This window comes from Buteo buteo, chromosome 4 (assembly GCF_964188355.1).
Source record: "Buteo buteo chromosome 4, bButBut1.hap1.1, whole genome shotgun sequence".
In the NCBI taxonomy this organism is placed as follows: domain Eukaryota; kingdom Metazoa; phylum Chordata; class Aves; order Accipitriformes; family Accipitridae; genus Buteo; species Buteo buteo.
In genome coordinates this window covers 57,480,577-57,500,925 of record NC_134174.1, presented here as the reverse complement: position 1 = coordinate 57,500,925, position 20,349 = coordinate 57,480,577, and the positions used below count along the sequence as shown (strand labels likewise).

General features: G+C 41.4%; 1 protein-coding gene across 4 annotated transcripts in view; it reads left to right on the top strand.

Moving 5' to 3' along the window:
- Positions 1-20,349, top strand: part of SORCS1 (sortilin related VPS10 domain containing receptor 1) — a 311,800-nt gene that overhangs the window by 270,863 nt on the left and 20,588 nt on the right. For all 4 annotated transcript variants that reach the window (XM_075026345.1, XM_075026344.1, XM_075026343.1 and 1 more), the window contains 4 exons: positions 10,399-10,585; positions 15,608-15,741; positions 17,626-17,749; positions 18,735-18,847. In XM_075026345.1, coding sequence (XP_074882446.1) covers positions 10,399-10,585; positions 15,608-15,741; positions 17,626-17,749; positions 18,735-18,847 — 558 coding nt within the window. The remainder of the gene's footprint in view (positions 1-10,398; positions 10,586-15,607; positions 15,742-17,625; positions 17,750-18,734; positions 18,848-20,349) is intronic.

Here is a 20,349-nt window from a genome sequence, read left to right as displayed (position 1 = left end):
ACAGGTGTCCTGATTTGTAAAGGCAATAACATGTAATAAATCATGTCTAACCTGAAGCAGTTGTTTGACCTGAATGTTCATTTTCTCCAAAATGTGGTCACTTTATTTCAGTAGTGACAGTCATACAACATTGCTACTGTAGATGCTGTCATAACAGCATAAACATATAATTTCATCTGGATAAATTATTGATTTCTGTGTTTAAAGATGAAGAATAGAAAGTCCAAAACAAGATTCAAAGTCTTCAGGCTTTTATAGAAAAAAAAAATATCAAAAATTGTTCATTGCATTGCATTTCTATTCTCAGCAAAATTTTAAAACAGATTGAGAGAAGGAGGTGGGTAATCTGAGAAGTCAGTCACAAAACTATCAAAGAATTCTGCCAATAGTCAGAGGGAGAGACAATCACCCACATTGTTGGAAACTGAAGACAAATGTCCTGCTCTTCCTTCTATGAGTGTTTCAACTCTCATATCCTGTAAGAATACTCTGACCACTCAGTCCTACAGGGATCTGCTATGAATTGTTCTGTCTTTTCTGTTGATTCTGATCTTTTTTCATAGCCCTGCTTCAGTATTCACCAGAGTGTGGAAGCAACACCTTCTCCATTAGGAGATGGTGTCTTTCTCATGTTGTATATCAAGTACATAAAGTATGTTTTGATAAGCGAGTCAGCTTCTGAGGAGATCTAAAGGGGGCCCTTCTTTCAGTATACCTGATAAGGAAGAGGTTAGGAGTTGCTCTGAGGGCTGAAACAGTATTGATCAACCTCCAGCCTTTCTGATTACTCTCCCTGCTAGATGAATCTTGACCTCCCGCTCCTGGATTTGTCAATATAAAGAGCTTACAGAGCAACCAACAAAACTTTGGGGTGAATTTGACCTAATCTGACAATGACTTTGGGCTGATGTTGCAGCAAAAGAAATACTCAACAGAGAAGAAAATTTGCCCAACTATATGCAAGGAGTAGAAACTGTGGTTATAGCAGCATAATTGTATATACACTAAAGCATTTACCAAATTAACTCTTTCAGTAACAAAAATCACACCACTCACTAGAGAAGTTAAACAACCCAGAAAAGAACAACCACCCTTTTATAAAATAGATATTCATTTCACAGAATCACAGGATAATTGAGGTTGGAAGGGATCTCTGGAGATAGTTTATTCTGACCCCACTTCTCAAAGGGAAACCTTGCAAACAAGGCAGAGGTATCAGAAAAGAAGAACTTGCCATTTTCTGTGTAGTTCTGCCTTGCACAGGTATACAGCATAGTACAAACCAGGATGTTCAGCATCCACAGAATCTGTGCCACTCCATTTTTGCTGACGAGAAGGCATCAGGCAAGTTAAAAAAGGCTGGATATGTCTATATATGCATGCACGGTTTTTCCCAATGATATATGAAGAAAATGTGTCCTATTTAACCTTTGCCCCCTGGAGTGGTGGTCAATATTTTCAAGTGCTACACCCTGGTGAGGACTCTACCTTTAGCCTTGTCACAGTTCATGTCTTTTAGGATGTAAAAAACTAGCAGTCTTTGCTTATGTTGTAGTCCCTTTGCATCTTAACATCATCTCCTGTATCCCTCTGAGACAGTTTGTTCGAAGCCTTCAGATCTGTAGAGCTGTTCCATACATTACAGTCTTCCAGCAATCTTTTTTCATGCCTATATTCCACTTGACCTGCAGGGAAAAAAAAAAAAAAAAGATAAGAAGCTGGTGAGCCAAGGTACAAGAGTTCGTTTAGATTTATACTTCTATTATCTTTCTAGGGCTTTCTGCTCCATCTAAGGAGCCACCTGGGTCTGAAAAGAAGAACAAACTGCAGAGGCAGGCTGACTGGAGGACCTGAAAAGTCACTGCATCTCTGTAGTGGAGGGGATTATTAAGAGGGTAGTGAGAGGCAAATGGTAGCAGTAAAAAACTGGTGTTTTCACTCAGGTGTGGGATTCAGGGGCAGGAACCACAGCACAGGGGTTTCTTGTACAGCCTGCTTGTGCCTGTGGTGATGCTCATGGCCAGGACTCTGTCATTCTGAAAATAACACAATGTCAGTAAAAGATATCTGAAGAGAAACAAGGACAAGGCATTCAGAAGTGTTCTGCTATGGAAGAAGACACAAAAGGAAAATAATCACTGAAGTCTGTGCAAGTGGAGAGGGGGCAGGTACCAAAACCAGCAGTGTGTAGAGCATTGCTGATTTCTGAGAGCTGGGATTCTGCCCCAGTTTCTCTAACCCTGACTCACATAAAATTTTCCTGTAAAGCATTTATATCTGGCAGCATATAAATATCATTAAAAGCAAAACCAACCAACAGCTCATACTTAAGTGATCTGAATGTAAGAATGCTTTCCAAAGCAGTCTAACTTTCCTGTCACTTTTTAGGACTTCTGTATGGCTTCTTAAAAACTGTTTGCAAAGTCACCTTGCACTTTATATCTTTGGTCCCGTTATTGGAAAGGTTTGTCCAGGTTAGTTCTCCTATTAAGCTGGGTATAATCATCATGAAATTCTTATCGGGTGACAACAGCCAGGAAGCATCAATATTTCCTTTTATAATTAGCATATGTCCTATTGTGTGAAGCATTATGGAAACGTTTAATAAGCAGAGCACCATACTTAAGCTGGTAATTTTACTCTTAAATTTCCATTGAGCTAAGCAGAATAGCAACAGCATCTTTGTCACTAAGTGGCAGCACAGGAGAAAACTAGTTATGCTTAAAAGCAAATTTTCCCATTGCCTCAAAATGCTGCCAGTTTAAAGGTTAATCCTTTGCGCTGGCCTGGGCTGTATGCACAGACCCAAGGCTTGTACCTCTCACACTGCAGCGTTCAACAACAGAGTTGTTTCTCAGCCTAAACAACCTGAATCCTTACTTTATTTTTGCACAGCAACAGAAGAAACCGAAAAACAAAAATTACAAAGCCATTTTTCCTACTGAAGTTCTTCAACCCAATGTCCTTGACATATTTTGCTGCTCTGTTGTAGAAAATAGAGGAATTTTATTAAGTGGGTGTTGTTTCTGCATGCCTTGCTCATCACATGGTCGTGTAGTTCTCTTGCCTGTCACAAACCCAATTGTTATTTATGTGTTTGAGTTATTTGTATCAACATCAGACACTTGTGCCTGCTGTACTGCTTCAGCAGAGACACTGAAAGCCGCAGCCTCCAGAACGTTATTCAACACAATGGCTTTCAAACTTGTTTCGTCTGATTGCTCATACATCTTTGCCGAGGAAATGGACGGTAAAGACGTTCAGGGCAGAAACATTCAGGGCTTTGGCTGTTTCATTACAGATAATTCACAGAGAAACTGCCTCCTCTAATTTATTTTTTATCTTGATAAAATGACAGCCAAAAGTCTTTGACATTCCAGGTCTCCCTCAGTTCTCACTTGACAAAGTCACTCCACTGGGAGTAGATTTTGGCTTGCTTTTGACTACTTGCTGCTGCTATATGATATTTGGATTAGACTAATGTGTAGGGAAGTCTCAATTGTTTCTACAGTTCAGGCCATGGGCTAGAATTCAGGCAATCTGAACTCATTCCTGAACTGCACTCAGCTCCTTCTGCATGACCTTGAGTAAGAAACTTAACCTTTCTGCTTTTTTATTCCCTCATATGAAAATAGAGCTTTGCTTTCTCCCTCATGCCCTCCATGCCTTTCGTTTATGTGCTGCATGCTCATAAGGCTGGAGAACTCTCTCTTACCATGTGAATATACAAATGGAGCTCTGTGAATTTCCTAAAGACCACTCTGGTTTTCTGTAATGACAATGTTAATAAATGGCTGTACAAGGTACATTGTCTCTCAGGTGTATTTAATGAGCTTGGAGACCCTGCTGGGGGGACAATACCATTAGCATTTCCTACCTCAGCAGTGTCATTTGGTGCAATTCAGAATTCAACTCAGCTGAAGTCTCTGGAGATGAACTTAGCATTAGGATTGTTTTGATTGTTGATGTACTCAAATTAAAGATGCAAAGCTAGTAGTACTTAAAAGTACAGTCTGTATTTTTTCTTGGTATCCTACTGTGTTCCCTCTTTTGATATCACAAGTTAGTAATGATTACAGAAATATGAAATCTTCATCCTAACTTTCAATGGACATGCTGAATCATGGCTGTTTATCTTACTAACATCACCACATTCCTGTTAATAACATACAGATGAAAGATCAGTACATCCCCTCCCCCATGCCACTGTCATTTGAATTATAATTGCATTTTCTGTGTTACTAGTGATGCCAAGGTGGTTGGGAGAAATCAGAGCCTTTCATGCATTTTTAAATTCACTGCTGAAATTCCATGAAAATGTATGAAAGTTGACCTCGCCTTCATGATGGCACACAGCACTACAGTCTTCTAATGCACTTCCAGTCACACAAGTTGAATTATTCTGCATAATCCTGAGAGGCTGTACTTATTGATTCCTGTGGAGCACAGATCTAGTCCTGTAGAAGAAGCTCATATCTGAGTTGAGCTGGCACAACCAGCAGTCAGAACAAATGATTTGATTAGTACAATTAACTCTTTTGGTGTAGAAAAAGAAGTACCTGTGAAAAGTGCCAGGCTATTCGCTCTGATAAAAGACACATTTCTATTCAGTTTCTGATTTTAAAAAGTTAAGAGCATCTCTCTGAAAGCAGGAATTTACATAGGAAAGCATGTTTTTCAGTACTTCATCAAGTTGGACTTGAATATCACATTGAAATTAAGCATATGCTTTTAAACAGACCTACACTAAAGGTATCTCACGTGTAGATATTAGTTGCAATGGAAATATGTTTGATGGATGTTTTCTGATGGTGACAGGAAAATACTGAAGAGGGAAAAGGGTTAATCTAAAGAAAGCACAAAACATTAATCCATTAAGACAATCCAACAACAGCAGTGTTCTCTTGCAAAAGATAATTAAGTCCATTATCAACATCTGTAAGGAAGACACATAAGTCAGTGCATAATTGAAGACTTAAAAATTAAATCTGAAACATGGGAACCAAAATGAAAAACCTTGAACTGTGTTTCATTGTTTCAATACTTCTATTTAGATACAAATACTGGAAGCCAATAAGGAAAATTCATTATTACAACCTTCTGGGCAAGATTCAGACAGAGCGTTTGAGAGAGAATCCTGCTAGGTGGGTCTCACATCTCACATACACCAAAATACTGAGAGCTGCATAAAAGTAATCAAAATGTAAAAATACTATTGCAAACTGTATGGGCTGTTTCTTGATATACCCTGAGGCAGGAAGCTTCACAGAGTTTTTTGGAAGCATCCAGGTCTCGTGTACTCTCTAGACTTCTATTCTTTTGGCAAGATACAAGAAAAATGTGCATTTGGCTTGGGGGGCAGGGAGGCGAAGGAGGGAGGGGAGTCTTTTGTGTATGCTTGGAAACCCCCTAGACATTTAATGAGAAAATCCATTAGAAAACAGTGAATTTCTGATTTACATTTTAGTAACAAAAGTTATATAGATAAAGGGCTTAATCCGGGGCCTTGGGAAACTTGTTTTTAATTCCCAGGGCTTCTTTTCAGACTAAAAAGAGTACTCATGCTTAAAGTTCAGCATATGCTTAAGTCTTTGGCTGGACTAAAGCCTTTATCAAGATCACAGTGTACTTCAGGTTATATCCAAGCTTGTGCATATTGCATATACCTAGTACAAGGTAAAAAACATCTATCAAAAGTACTTTCATTTTTTCAGCTATTGTAATTGGTTGCTGACTAGCTTAGCTGATTAAAATACAAGAACCGAATGCAGAGATATCACCACAAGTAGCCAACTTGGCAAATTTCTCCCATGATGCCTAAGAGCGCTGGTGTTAAAGACCTCTTACAATGGAGGCCAGAGAGGCTGCCCAAAGATAGCTCGGTGCTGATTGCATCCAAGTGCTTCACTGTGGCTGCAGAAGTAATACAGGGAGTTTTCTGTCTGCCTTAATCGAGCTAAAAGCTTCAGAAGAATGCTATCACGTAGTATTGGGCTTGTCAAAATGACAAGGAGAAGCTGGAAAAAGCAACAGGAGAGGTTTTTGCAAGGTGCGTGTATATGCATCAAATTGTTGCAAAACAAAACTTCTCTTGGTAAAACAGCCACTTGCAAGTGGCTCTGGAGAGCTGCCTGAGACAGACAGCTGGGGTTGATGTAGATCAGGTGTGGGCTGTTTGGGAAATGTTTTGATTTTGCCTCACGTGCTTTCTCTTCCTGTCTTATTCTACCTGTGCTCTTACCTGGCACAGATAAAACATTAGAACAAGCCAAAACACAATCTCTTTGTTTTTTCTGGCTTTTTTTTCTCCCACTTCCTAAGTTAGGATTTTAAATGTCAGCTTTTCAAAATGTGGCATTTTCAGAGAAGTGTTGTAGACTGGATCTTACTGAATGGAAAATGTATTTCCAGTTCAAAGGGTTTTAAAACAAAACAGGAAAGGCCAAGACAAATGAAAAAGACTGGGGGATAGCAGCTGAAGCTCTTCTCTAATTAGATTTTCAGGTGTCTCTGTCAGCATCTTTTCTCCCTTGGGAGTTTGGAAGAACAACTGAAATCTAATCTTGCATGCCTTAGAAATGGCTCCTGTTCCTGGCAACACCTGTAGACACCATGGGTTTCATGGCTATAGACAAAATGAAGACAAGAGAAAAAACATTCATTAGAGCTAAATTTTGACACTTGTAGAAACAGAGCTGTTCTAAAATGCTGTCACCCTTTTCATCTTCCCCTGCTACCTCAAATATGCAGAGGAATATGCCTCAACCTGAAACAGACTTCAACTGCACGACCTCAGATATACTCAGAGATGATAAAACCAGCAGGGTCACTGTGGTGGTGCAGTTTTAACCATGTGAACTGCTTTTGTCCCAGCAGTATGGCTTTACTGGTCAAAGACGTCATCTCTTTCTTAGTAAGAAAAGATGACTAAAACCCTAGTGATGATGGACTTAGAGGAACTGGGAGAGCATCTAATGGTACTACAGAGATCTCTGTCTTTGGTCTGAGTCCAGCATTGTGCTTGAGAGAATATATTCTCCCTCTGAAAGGGGTTCAGACCTGAGGAGCTCGTGTATGTTCACTTCTGTCTGTGGAGGCATATCCTATTTGATGCCTTCTGTCGGCTCCGTCAAATAGTCAGGAGTGCCTGAACCACTGCATCATGTTTGAAACTGCACATCTCTCAAATAACTCAGCTCAATGGAGGATGTAACTCCGTACTTAAGACCATCTCCTGTGTTCCTGATGGCTCTCCATGAGGACTGCCATGATCCCCCTAGTTTGATCCTCTGTGTAACACAGGTAGGAGCCCTGGCCTCAGTGATGTGTGTCTCAAAGAATGTAATCAGGTGTTTAAACATCTAGTAAAGCATCCAGTGGAGAATTTGCTAAGTGCTTTGCTGAATGGAGGCCTTAGTAGTTTGCATTGCTCAAGCACCTTTCTTAGATTTGACAATATGTCATTGACAACTCCGGATGTTACAAAGTGTCCTGGTTTTAGCTGGGATAGAGTTAATTTTCTTTCTAGTAGCTGGTATAGTGTTATGTTTTGATTTAGTATGAGAAGAATGTTGATAACACACTGATGTTTTCAGTTCTTGCTAACTAGTGTTTATACTAAGTCAAGGATTTTTCAGCTTCTGATGCCCAGCCAGCGAGAAGGCTGGAGGGGCACAAGAAGTCACGAGGGGGCACAGCCAGGGCAGCTGACCCAAACTGGCCAAAGGGGTATTCCATACCGTGTGATGTCATGCCCAGTATATAAACTGGGGGGAGTTGGCCTGGGGGTGGATTGCTGCTCAGGAACTAACTGGGCATTGGTCGGCAAGTGGTGAGCAATTGCATTGTGCATTACTTGTATATTCCAATTTTTTTATTATATTATTATTATTATCATAATTATTATTTTCTTCCTTTCTGTCCTATTAAACTGTCTTTATCTCAACCCACAACTTTTTTTTTTTTTCCCCAATTCTCTCCCCCATCCCACTGGGTGGGGGGAAAGTGAGTGAGCAGCTGCATGGTGCTTAGTTGCTGGCTGGGGTTAAACCACAACACCAAGTTAATTACTAAGAGAAATTTAGTTAAGAACTACCCAAGGGCAACCTGGAGCTGAGTTAACATGCAAGATCCCCATGTTTCTTTCTAAAAGGATGGTCAGGTTGGCCTTCTCAGTAATGTCTCAGCACCTCAGGATTCCTTTGCGTTTGCTGGTACTCTCAAGAGGAGAACAGGGAGTTTCTTCTTTACCTTCAAGACACCAGGAGGTAAATGGCATGAGATATCTGTGGGAATCCTCAGACATGTACCTCTGTCAAGGGATGTCTTTCTCCTGCCACACCTTCAGTCTGGGATCCTCCAGAACAGAGCAACACAGTTATTTTTGTCTCATACACTTGGAAGCAACGGCGCTTCCAGCAGGGTGCCAGGGCAGTGTAATGACTACAACTTCAGCCGATAAAAAGAGAACATCTGGGAAAATTTGTCTCTCTTGCCATCCCCAGTATAGCTCTGCCCCTCCCGCTTTCCATTCAGGCAAGCCTCCACTATTTCTGCCCTCACAACAAGTTATAAAAAGACTGAGAGAACATGAGGAATATAAAGCTTATGTTACAGTTCCCTCCTGAAGTCACACACACACACATTTCCCTTTCTGGTGTGGAAACCTGCCTGATGCCAACCATTTACATGGGTACCTTTCATTCCAGTTGGGCATCCAGAGGACTGTTTCTCTCTCAAGGGAAAAGAAAAACAAAACAAAACCAAAAAAAGGAAAAGGAAACCAAACCAAAGTAAATTAAATGTCCTTTCAGCCAATTTTATGAACTGCTCTGAGCTATTAATTTACCAGCATTCTTCCAGACAGTGGCAGCTGCTTCAGCGTGCCAGGCTGTGGAGTGAGCTGCTCCATAGCAACAGCCAACAAGCGTGAACATACCCAGAATAAGCATCATGCAGAGCCACTGAGGGGGACTTTCAAAAGGAGTAAGAATGCTTGAAGTTAAAACAAGGTACTGCACCTTACCTGAAAGGGAGAGGATCTATAGCAGCCACAGTTGTTACACAGGTCAGAGCAGGCTGTGTAACTATTTGGCTGTCAGAAACTGCCCTTACCATAGATGTATCACTGCCTTGTGATATGAGAAAATCTTACAGGTGTTTCTAGTGAGTGCGACATAGGTTATATGGATGTTTTTTAATGCAAGCATGACTCACTTTTCTGTGTTTTAAACAGGCTTGCGACCAGAAAAATAAACAAATTACTTTTTGTTTGTAAAGCAGAATAAGGAAGTGACATCACTTCCCTCTTTTGGGTTTTATGAGCTTTTTTGAGCTGGGTGGCTCTGACGTAGAGTTTGATGAAGCTGCATGCACCAGGCTGGAATTCAGTTTCAGGAGTGGAAGATTGAAACCTGTTTCAGGATTGTTTCACATTAGTGGATCCCTGTTCTGGCATGGAGAATACAGATCCCTGATAACCTTGGCTTTTGGGTTGTGATGGGGTTGGTTTGTTTGTTTCTTTCTTTCTTTCTTTCTTTCTTTCTTTCTTTCTTTCCCAACTGTTGTTTTCATTTATTTATTGTAATTTATTGTAACAATTCTGAAATGTGCTAGATTAGCAGCCCAGGAGACTTGCGTCACAAGGTGGCAGCCTGAGTTATACCACAAACCTACTCTGCTGGGATTATCTCTAGGCAGGAGAAGAGTTTAATCAGCTCTGTTAATTCATTAGCCCTTCTCTTCTGAGGCAGGCACAAAGGGTCCCACTTAGTGTCAGTAGTATTGGTAGCTGTTCTGAAATAAATACATATCCAGCTCATTTTAAATCAGACCACTGAGCAAGTCATAAACTGCTGTAAGCTGTCGTTACCATGTGAGGCTGAAGCGGTTCTTTTGACCCCCCACCACTTTGATATAGTTAACCCTTCCCTGACAACTTCTCGGTTTTATCTTTCTGCTTTTTATGGTTTTAAGTACAAAAGCTCACAATGTGAGTTGTCCCAAAGACTCCTGAGGCAACCTCAGTCGCTACCCATGTCCTGGGTGCTTGCTGAGATGAGCACCATTCCCCACTACAACCCTGCTCTTCACCATAAGGAAATGCAGGGAAAGGAGCCAGCATATTTTCCAGAAGCTCCCCTTGTCCTCCTGATGATTGGGAAAGCAGGGCTACAGCACACACCGTGGAGGACACCTCCTTCACAGTGCAGCTTAGCCTCAAGAGGGGATCACTTTCTCTCCACTGACTACTGGGCAAATTGATGAAATGACCACCTCTCCTCTGGTAACATCAGACCTTGTGACTGTCCTCTGGTTAGTCTAGGTCACCCCACTGATCCAGTCTCTCAAGAGAAAAGCAGAGTCTATTCTGACCCTTTCTCTTTTCTATCACCACAGGGAGACCTCCAAAGATCCCTCATTCAGGTGGATTTTGGAGACGGTATCGCTGTGTCGTATGCCAATCTCAGCTCGACAGAAGATGGTATCAAGCACATCTACCAGAACGTGGGCATATTCCGGGTGACCGTCCTGGTGGAAAACAGCCTGGGTTCTGACAATGCTGTCCTCTACCTGCATGTAACGTGTATGTATGTTCATGCTCATTGTTAGCTTCTGTCGTTCTTTAAAAAATTAAAACTTGTCCTTAGAGATGACATTTGGGGCTTTGCAGCTGGGAGCAGAGTGATGGGGTAGGATGAGTGTTTGTCTGTCCTCCAGCAGAGGACTCCAGAATGAAAGGAGCCACAGGCAATAGTGACATTTGCTTTTTAAACCATGTTCCACCTCTAATTTTGGGTAGTCTACTTTAGGACACCTCAAAGAAGTGTCCAGCCCTTTCTGACATGCACCTTCATTAGCATGTTTACACTTCCAGAAAAACAAAGACATCCAGGACCTTTAATCACTTTTAAAAGCCTTGACTTTTATTTTGTATGTGTGTATTGCCCTCTAATGAAATACAACCACCTCTGGGATGGAAACCAGTGCATTTCAGTCTTTCTGTTGTCATAGGAACCAAAATCTTGGTGTTAAAGAGTATTACAAGAAAAAATATTATCTTCACATTGCTCTTCTCCTGTTCTTTTTAACCTTTTTATACTTCAGCTGTCTGATTTACAACTGAAATGTATCTCAAGTCCTTGCACAAAACCAGCACTGTGTTCTTTCATATTTATTCTAGCATGTGGTTATGAACCCAAAGGGTCAACTTATTGAAATTTTGTAACATCCCCAATCAATTTTGTTTGGGGCCATTGTTTTCTTTATGCAGTGGGGTGTTTTTTTTGTTGATTATTTGTGTTTTCAACTGTGTGCCTCTGTGCCAGATTTACTGAAAAAAAAAAAGGAAATTCCAAAACTTAAAGTTGTGCTTACAGAAATACCACTTACCTGTAGCGTTCACTACATATCAAGGTGCCACGCTTAGATCACTGGTCGGCCCGGACCAGGGAAAGAGACAGATAACACACGCAGTGTGAGCGCCAACTTCCGCCTTTTATTGCGCAGTTAATTCCTTTTATACTAACAAGGGGAGGTGGGGTTACAGGTACATCACAAGGCTGCGACTAACCCTCTAACTTTCGTGCCATCGCGAGATCTTCCAAATGCCGAACCCTACACTTACCCTCTACCAAATTAACTCCACATATTACCTAGATAATTTAGCATATTCCATATACTTTAACTGTAGTTTTGGAGTTACTTCATACAGCATGAAAGCAGCTGCCTCTTCAGGGGAAGAGGGCAGCTCTTTAATGGTGCACCATCATATCAACAGATGGGAGCGGTGGGAGGTATCGCTGTGGGAGATAGGAGGTTTATGAGGGAGCACTAGAGAAGCAGGAGCAAATATCTCCCTGATTGCCTCCCCTCAAAAAGACCTTCGGTTCGCGATCATAGTGTACCGTTTATGATTCCCTAACCTGATAGACTCCGGTCTGTGGCAAACTTTTATGTCACATAATCCTTCAGCATACCAAGTGTTTTAAAAAACTCATAATACCTTGCAAAAATAACTGTATTCATAAATTAGCTTATTGTGAAGCTCGGGTATTGATTTGGGGGCTTAGCCTGTATCACTTCTGTGCTGAGGCACTGGTGAATCAAGGTAAATTCCCAGCTTTTGGACAGCTACAGATTTTTTTAATTTTTTTTTTAGTTATTTAAGTATCATCCTAAGTAGGGTAGAGGAAAGGGCTTCTGCTCAGAATAGGCATGTATACACTTTTGTGTAATTTCTTCAGTTCTGGAGTCATATTCTAGTTGGCCTCCCTGCGTGTGCTTGGGTAATTATCATGGGAGCTGCTGCAGGCTCTGAATGCAGAAATCCCCCTCCCACTGCTGCTGGTTATGAAAGACAGCTCAACGAGAGACTGTGGTCTTTTTTTTTTTTTTTTTTTTACTCTTTGTAAAGGTCATTGGAAACAAACGGAGAAGTGTTTTGGTGGTTGATATTTCGCAGGAGGTTCTGACAGCCTTGTGCGAGCGGGGTTTGTAATCATTCGCTTTTTGACAAGAGACGATTCCGTGGGGACCATTGCAAACCCTCAGCCTATCTGCAAAGTAATGAGGCCACGTGAAGCAACAACTGCTTCCTCATGCAACAACCACAAAATGGAAGGAGAAGAGAGCTGTCCAGCCTTCACTCTCACTCATAGTGGCTTTCTGGTTTATAGCTGGTTTAATCCATTTTTTTGAGACGTCGAAGGCTTAAGAACCTCTTTGATTGTTTAAGCAGGACAAGAAATAAGCAATATTCAGATATGTTCTTCCGACTTAGCAGCTGATAGTGTATGTTTCTGTGTTTTGCGCAGGTAATGCCAGCATAGGACTTAAATACTGCATGATCATTGCAGCCAGGCCCAGGTTATACGTGCCTGACCCCCTGGAGAAGTGACAGCTCTAAGGGATATGTCTCACCTCTCTCTCCATGCCAAGAATTAGGGACTTCAAAACAGGTTGCAGACCAAGCATGGTGCCACTCAGACTAGCAATAGATTTGCTGAGGGCAGAGATGTACAGTAAATCCAGTCCCCTCCAGAGCCTAACACCCAGATCCACAAAACCTTCTAAATCCTATTTAAATGCTTACATTGCCACCCAGCTCTCTGCTGAGTATTCTACTTGGGGTGTATGAGCTTGGCCTTTGGGGAGTTTTCTAAAAATATCTGTCCTTACAATAGACAAACACACACTGTATTGTTAAGATCCACAGAAAAGCAGCGTGCAGCCTGAACATCCAGAGAGTTTTAGGAAGGGCTACTAACTGCGTGACCCCTTGTTAGAGGGTTAATACATGAGTGTGTGCAGCCAGGTCTGGCCCTTCCAACACCCTTCCCTACCAGTGGCCAGCAGCCTTGCTGAGGGGAAGACTGCAGGCACTGAACCACAGTGCTTGTGATCTCAAAAATAAGCGTAAAGCCTCCAACCCTTGCCCTCCTCATCCTGCTCCAGCCATAGGGCCAGTGCAGCAGTGCCTTTGCTGCAGCTGGTCCAAGGATCCAGAAATGCAGGTTATTGTGAGTCAGGAGCATTTTGGGGTGGATGGACAGTAAATTGTAGATGAACTGCTTCTCCAGCCAACAAGCTGTTTCTGAACTGTCCTGACAGGTCAAAAATTTCCCCTGGAAAGTTAGTTATGCATTTGCCTGAATGCTTCGGAAGAACATCACCTGCCCAAGTGAACCTTTTGAGAAGTTTCTCCCTTTCTGTTGTCTGGGACTTGTACACAGTTTTTTCCTGGGGCAGGTGAAAGTCTGTAGTCTCCATGGCCCTGCATGAAGCTCAGAAATTAATTCCCTTGAATTCTCTTCAAACTTACCTGGGAGATAGCAGTCTCCTACCAAGCTAAGGGCCTATCCAGAGTGAGCTATCCCCATCTGCTGGCCAGATAATAGTTCAGCATTTCAGCCACTTTGACCCATCAGCTATGTGCACAGAAATACTCAGGCAGAATTGGCTTGCCTGAGCCATTCTTCCATGTTCTTTCCTAGCCAGCATATGGTGGAGGCCCAAGGAGGTGCTGGGCACTCTCTGCAGTGCAGGATCATTTGAGATGTATTCAGAGCAGCTATGCAGTTATATTAGAGTGTGTTAGACTTTATATGGGCTCCATTGTCACTGCTGTCACCGCATCCAGTGTCAGGAAATGTATTCCTTTCGAGGGCTGTGCTGACATTGGGCATTTGGCAAACATCCCAAAGTATACCAGAACTGCAAAATATTTAGCCTGGGAAGTTGCTGTTTTTCAGGTCTCAGGGTCTTGCTGAAAGCAGGCACGGCCTGGTCACGGAAATGTGTCTGAGAAGGGGAATGCCATTAAAATCATAAGGGTGAAATTCTGGATTCTCATGGATTTTCAAGAAGAGTGTTGACTGCTGATTATAAAAGGAAAAATGAGTCATGATCTGGTCTCTAGCAGGCTTTGGTCAGTCTGATCATGGGTAACTCCTACTTGGACTGCTTCAGGTTAAGCAGCGGCTGTGCCTACAGCCCAGAGAAAGCTGCATTTCAGTAATAAGTCAGGAACACTGGTCCTTGTTTATTGTGGCATTGTTTATACAGCCTGATTTGGGAGAATTTTTTCATCTCCCCCTCTGCCTATTTGTGCTGTATGGGGGCACAGAGTGCTTGCTCCAAAATGTGTGGTATTCCTTTAGGTTGAAAAGCAAGGTCTAAGTGGTCATATGTGCATGGGATGTCCTGAAAAATCCTCTCCTGAAATATATAAAATCCTCTAGCAGTGTATCTTAACTCCATATGGGCAATGTAGTCAATCCTCCCAGGCTGTGGTCTCTGCTTCTCATTACTGGGGAGCTTACACATGTATGTAGGACATGTAGATGTGGCTTTAATTTGTTTAAGAACCCATGTCCCTATGTCACCTGGAGTTTCTTTTTCTTTCTCTGTCAGTCTCAGGACAATTGCTTTGTTCGCTAAGTGAACAGTCAGAACACATTTTAAAAAATAATCTACAGGACAAGATGTAACAACAAAGGCCCATCTGTCTCCAGAAGATGGGAAATGTGTAACCCTGGGCATAACATCACTTGTCGAATGAATTATGTTCTGTTTATACTAAAGAAATATGAGTTTATTGAGGAAAAGGAGGAAGTATAAGGTAACATTAAAATGAAGGCATTCAGTGAATAGCTGCCTTCAGTAGAGTTTCAGCTGATATAAATAGATATACCATTGCTGAAGTTCACCAAATTGTAGCAGTTTGCATAAGGAGAGATTCTTCATGTCCACTGAAGCAATTTGTCCTGCGCATTCTTATGTCTTCCCGGTGAAAGCCATATTCAAATAACAGGGCTCTGCCCCTATTGTTTAAGTTGTATATAAAGTCCCTGATTATATGATGTTAATGCAGTAGAGAGTCCAAGTTATTCAGCTCCAGATACAGGGGTAGCTCCTGTTCTCTGAGGAACAGATTTAAGCTTGTGTCTCTAGAAGTGGCACCAAGCCGAAACATTAACTGTCATGCCCCACAGTGATTTGGAGGACTTCTCTCCCCTAAACCAAAGGATATCCCCTCAGTTCTGTTCTTCCCCAGGCTGACATTTCAGATGGAGGGAGGACTCACCTGCTCCTTCTGTCTCTGCAGGCCCCTTGGAACATGTTCACTTATCTCTGCCCTTCGTCACCACGAAGAACAAGGAAGTCAATGCCACTGCAGTACTGTGGCCAAGCCAAGTGGGAACACTTACTTATGTCTGGTGGTTTGGGAACAACACGGAGGTTTGTATTCCCTACGGACTGAGATCAAAATAATCCTGGAGGAGCTCTCTTACTGAGGAAGGAGGGAGAGAGCATTCTGGGAATGCTTCCAAATAGTCATGCACACAAGAAAATTATAAACCAGAGACCGAGAGGCTAATGGTTCTTTGACGTACCAATGTTGAAATCTAAGAACTGCCTTGTGTTTGTTGCTGTGACTTAGCTGTAGGGTTTTTTGCCGTTTCATGCAAATTGTCCAATAGCTTTCTCCCTGCATTTACATACAAGGTGGATGTAGTGAACCAAAATCCGGAAGAGCTTTTAGGAAACTAACTTCTCAAACTGAAGCTGTTTTCATATCTGGAACTGACTTTACATAACCCTAGAGTTTAAACCTCACCTCTCTGGTGACTAACAGGAGAAAGGACTGCCATCAGTTCTATGCCCCCCCCTTAAATATGCTGAGCCCAATCCTGAGCCCCCACACTCTATGCTAAGAATGTGCAAGAAGACCCTATTATCAGGTGCTACCAGTGGATAAGATGGTTCCCAACACGTGTCCCTGCCTCTGGGCTCTGCTCAGATATGAGGACAGCATGCACTACATTCTGCTGCCTCTATGCTTGCAGTGTTGGTAAATCTGCACAGGCATTATAACTGTTGTTTTACATGTCTTTGTGGCTGAAGTATCCAGAGACTCTAATTAGTTTCTGAGGGGAGAGATTCTCATGGATTTTGAAGAGCCAAGAGGGATCTTCAACTACACACGATTATCTTCTGTATAATGCAGGTTGGAAGGTTTCATCAGTACCTTCTGCTTTATTTAACTCCTTGTGATTAAGGCAGAACCTGACTTTTTGTTATTGTTGTTTTGTGTTAATAATTTCCCTCAGATGATGGAGAATTCACTGCTTCTCTTTCTTACCTTCTCCCTTAACTATTTCCCCACAGCTAATTATCCTAAGCATTGAACACATGCACTATGTTTGTAGTCTGAATTTATCTAGCTTTGGTTTCAAGCTGTTGGATCTTGTTATGCCTTTGTGTGTAGATTAAAGAACTCTCTGTACTATCAGAAATTATCTCCCCCTAGAGGTACTTACAGGCTATGATTGTCACCTTTTACCCTTCCCTCTGATCTGCTAAGCTCATAAGTGATCAGAGTTGGTCTAACTCTGTTCTCATTGAAGTGAGAATTTTACTACAGACTACAATGGCAATAGAGTTTGACTTAATAGTGGGTGCTTTGAAGATCTCACCCAGAGTTCGTTAATAAGCGAAAACAGAAGTTAGGGCACAGACCACTGAAAGGGGGCACAACTCATTGATAAACTGGCTGCATAACAAAGCAAGCTGAGGGAATCTGTGTCCGTTCTAAACACCATCACTTTCCCAAACCAGTATCTCCATGTCTAAGGTTAACAAGGGAGAACAACTGAGAAATCTTAATTTGCCTCCTGGTTCTGTCACAACCTCCTTGAGTCACCTTAAACAAATCTCTTACAGCGAGGTCTGTGAAAGGAGTGTGGCACCTAAGCAGTGAGTTTTGCAGGCCCTTGTGTTAGGATCTGTGCCTCTCTGGGGAGTGCAGCAAAAATGAACACTTTAACATGGGATCCAGAAGAGCCAGTATGCTAAGTGGGAAGGAAATACTGGATCTTAAAATTTAGCTCCTTTGGAAGTTATAGGTACCTTACTTAGAGCTTCAGAAGGACAGCCCCATCTGGATCCCTGGGTCCTCTCCAGAAAATTGGCTTCCATGCCACAGGACCCCTTCTAAGTCTTAAGTTTCCAAGCTGGAACTGACACCCCAAACCATCCCAGTAGGCTAGAGAGCCAAACTCATTTTTGCTTTTCCTTTCCAGCCGAATTAACTTCATTTTTCTTTTTCTGATATATTTGCAGCCACTGATCACATTGGAAGGGAGCATCACATTCACATTTTCTGTGGAAGGGATGAACACCATCACCGTTCAGGTCTCAGCAGGAAATACTATTCTTCAGGACACAAAAACTATTGCTGTGTATGGTGAGCTCTTCCCCCTTCATTTCACATATGATTCTCCATAGTCAAGACCTAGAAAGCCAAGTTAGCTGGCAGTAACATGAGGTCTTTATTCCAGGATGCTTTTAGTGAGATTATAAGCTCAATTCCCATGTTATCAGTTCAGCATAACATCTATGAAGGCCACTGACTGACATTAGTCTGGACTGAGATGATTACAGAACATTGATCTCCTTCCCAGAGCCCTCTGCATCTGCTCTGTCACTATTTGGTCATCCTACATGATTGTCAAATGTTAGGTCATTTTGCGAGCTGGTTTTCCCCCTTCTTGGCCAGTAGAGGCCTCTTAACTCATGCAAAAGCTGCTTAGCTTGAAAGATAAGTCAATGCTATGTGCTGCAGTTCTGTACAGAAATCTGTACTGATCTGATATTGTGCTCAGGCCTCAGAAGCAGTTAGGGCACACAAATATCAATTACTGTAGGTGGAGGCTAAGAACGAACTACTGGGAATCCCAGTTTTAGATGTTTATACTAAGCACATGGTCATAGTGATCAATGTGCAACAGAGATACATTTTTCAAGGCCAGTCCTCTCCCCACCTTTATCCCTGTCCCCTTCCAGTTAAGATTTCAAGTATTTGGGGCACATCTATGAGGAGTACAATCACAGCTTCTTTCAGAGGGCTTGCCTGCTTCGGAAGTCAAGATGAAGGCAGCATTTCATTTACATTCCCCACACAGCTCCCTTTCCAGTGCTGTTCATCCACTGAAGTAAGGACTGATCACCTTTTTCAGTTCTGTGACACTCGAGCAGTGAATCTCTCAGATTCTCCAAATCTCCCAGTGAATCTCTCAGACACACTGCTAGATTCTCTGACAGTCTGTGCATCACCTGCAGATTGATTAAGCAAAACATGAGTTGCAGCAGGTTTCAGTAGGTTCTGCCCACTCATTTGGCACTAAGGCATTTCACAGTCTTTACTCACCACCATGTCATTGTATCTGCAGAGCAATTTCAGTCCCTGCGGTTATCATTCTCTCCGAACCTGGATGACTACAATCCAGATATCCCAGAGTGGAGAAGGGACATCAGCAGAGTAGTCAAGAGAGCCCTGGTGGAGGTAAGCAAAGTACATAACCTGTGTTACAATGGTTCTAATTTCTGCTTTGTGCCTACATTAGGACTGGATCAGCTATTCTCTCAAGGTGTCTCTCTGTTTCTACCAACTATAAAAAGAGACTAGACTAGAGTTTGAGGCCAGATTCCTAAATTTTAGACAGGTGAAATTACCCTATCCTATGACAATCTGGTGCTCAGAGTCAGCCTTCAGTTTATTCTCTTTAATTACAGTGGATTATGTGGAATATTTCTGAATAAAGGCCATATAGAAAACAAATTACACCTGCCTATAGCTGTACAAATGTCTTTATTACTGCATAGCAATTCTTACTTCTTTTACTGCTATTCTTATACAGCAGTGTAACGTAGTGCTATTCTAATGGAATTACAAATATGCTGTAGGAAACTTAGGACACCAAAAAGAAAAGAATTTTTACTAGAGAAAAAGAGCACCACAGTAAGTGCTTTGTCTTTCACATAGCGTGAGGATCATGGGTCAGGATTGGATGCTATTTTTCCCGTCAACACTATGGAGAAGCTCTGAAGTTCCTTCTTTAACTGTGGAACAGAATGTCATAAAAATATTCTTGTGTGGCTGAAGATTTGGATTTCAAACTGAGAGGCTAAGAAAAGTTAGAAGAAACAGCTGGGATTTTGCAGCTCAAGGGAAAATAGTGAAAGGAACTGTTTAAAACAGGGTTTCTGCTTTTTTTTTTTAAGTAAAGATACTCAGATTTTGAAAGGATTCAAGGTTTGTAAATGTTATTAGCAAGCTTATACGTTCATTCGTGGCATCATGTGTGCAAAAAGACTTGAAAGACACTGTGCTCTAATTAGGTGCACACAAACTTGTCTGGATCGTTTCTGAGATTTTTTTTCTTCAATTTCCTCAAAAGACAGGAGGAGAGGAGGAAAGGAAAAAAAAAAAGTACATTTTTCTGGAGCTTGTTCTTCTGACTTACTGTATCAAGTATTCAAGGATCCATTTATCTTCAGGTTGAATTTTCAGAATATAAACAACTCAATAAAACAAAATCAAGCCATAAAAAGGATTATGAAACTACAGTACCAAGGCTACATTCCAAAAGCAGAACATTGAAAACACAAAGAGTCTTTTTGTTGTTTGAGTAAAAAAAAAAATAAAAATTGATAGCTAATTATCCCTCTTTATATAGCTAAATAATTCACCTTAACCAAGCCTTTGTGAGAAATTCCTGTAAAAATTAAAGATAAAACCAATAGATTTCTACAGCAATTAAGTAAACTGTGTAAAAATGAGTTGAATAACTAAATAATTCAATAGGAAATTATAGCTGTGCTATAGAATTTTTATGAACTTTTATTAAAGTATTACATTCTTATTACAGAGTACCATAGACTTGGATAAAAATTCTGCATAAGAAATTATAGTTCTCTACTAAAATCTGATCTTCTCTCTAAGTAAGGATAATTTCATATTATCACAAAGTATCCTATTTTGTATTATGAACATAATTATTTGCT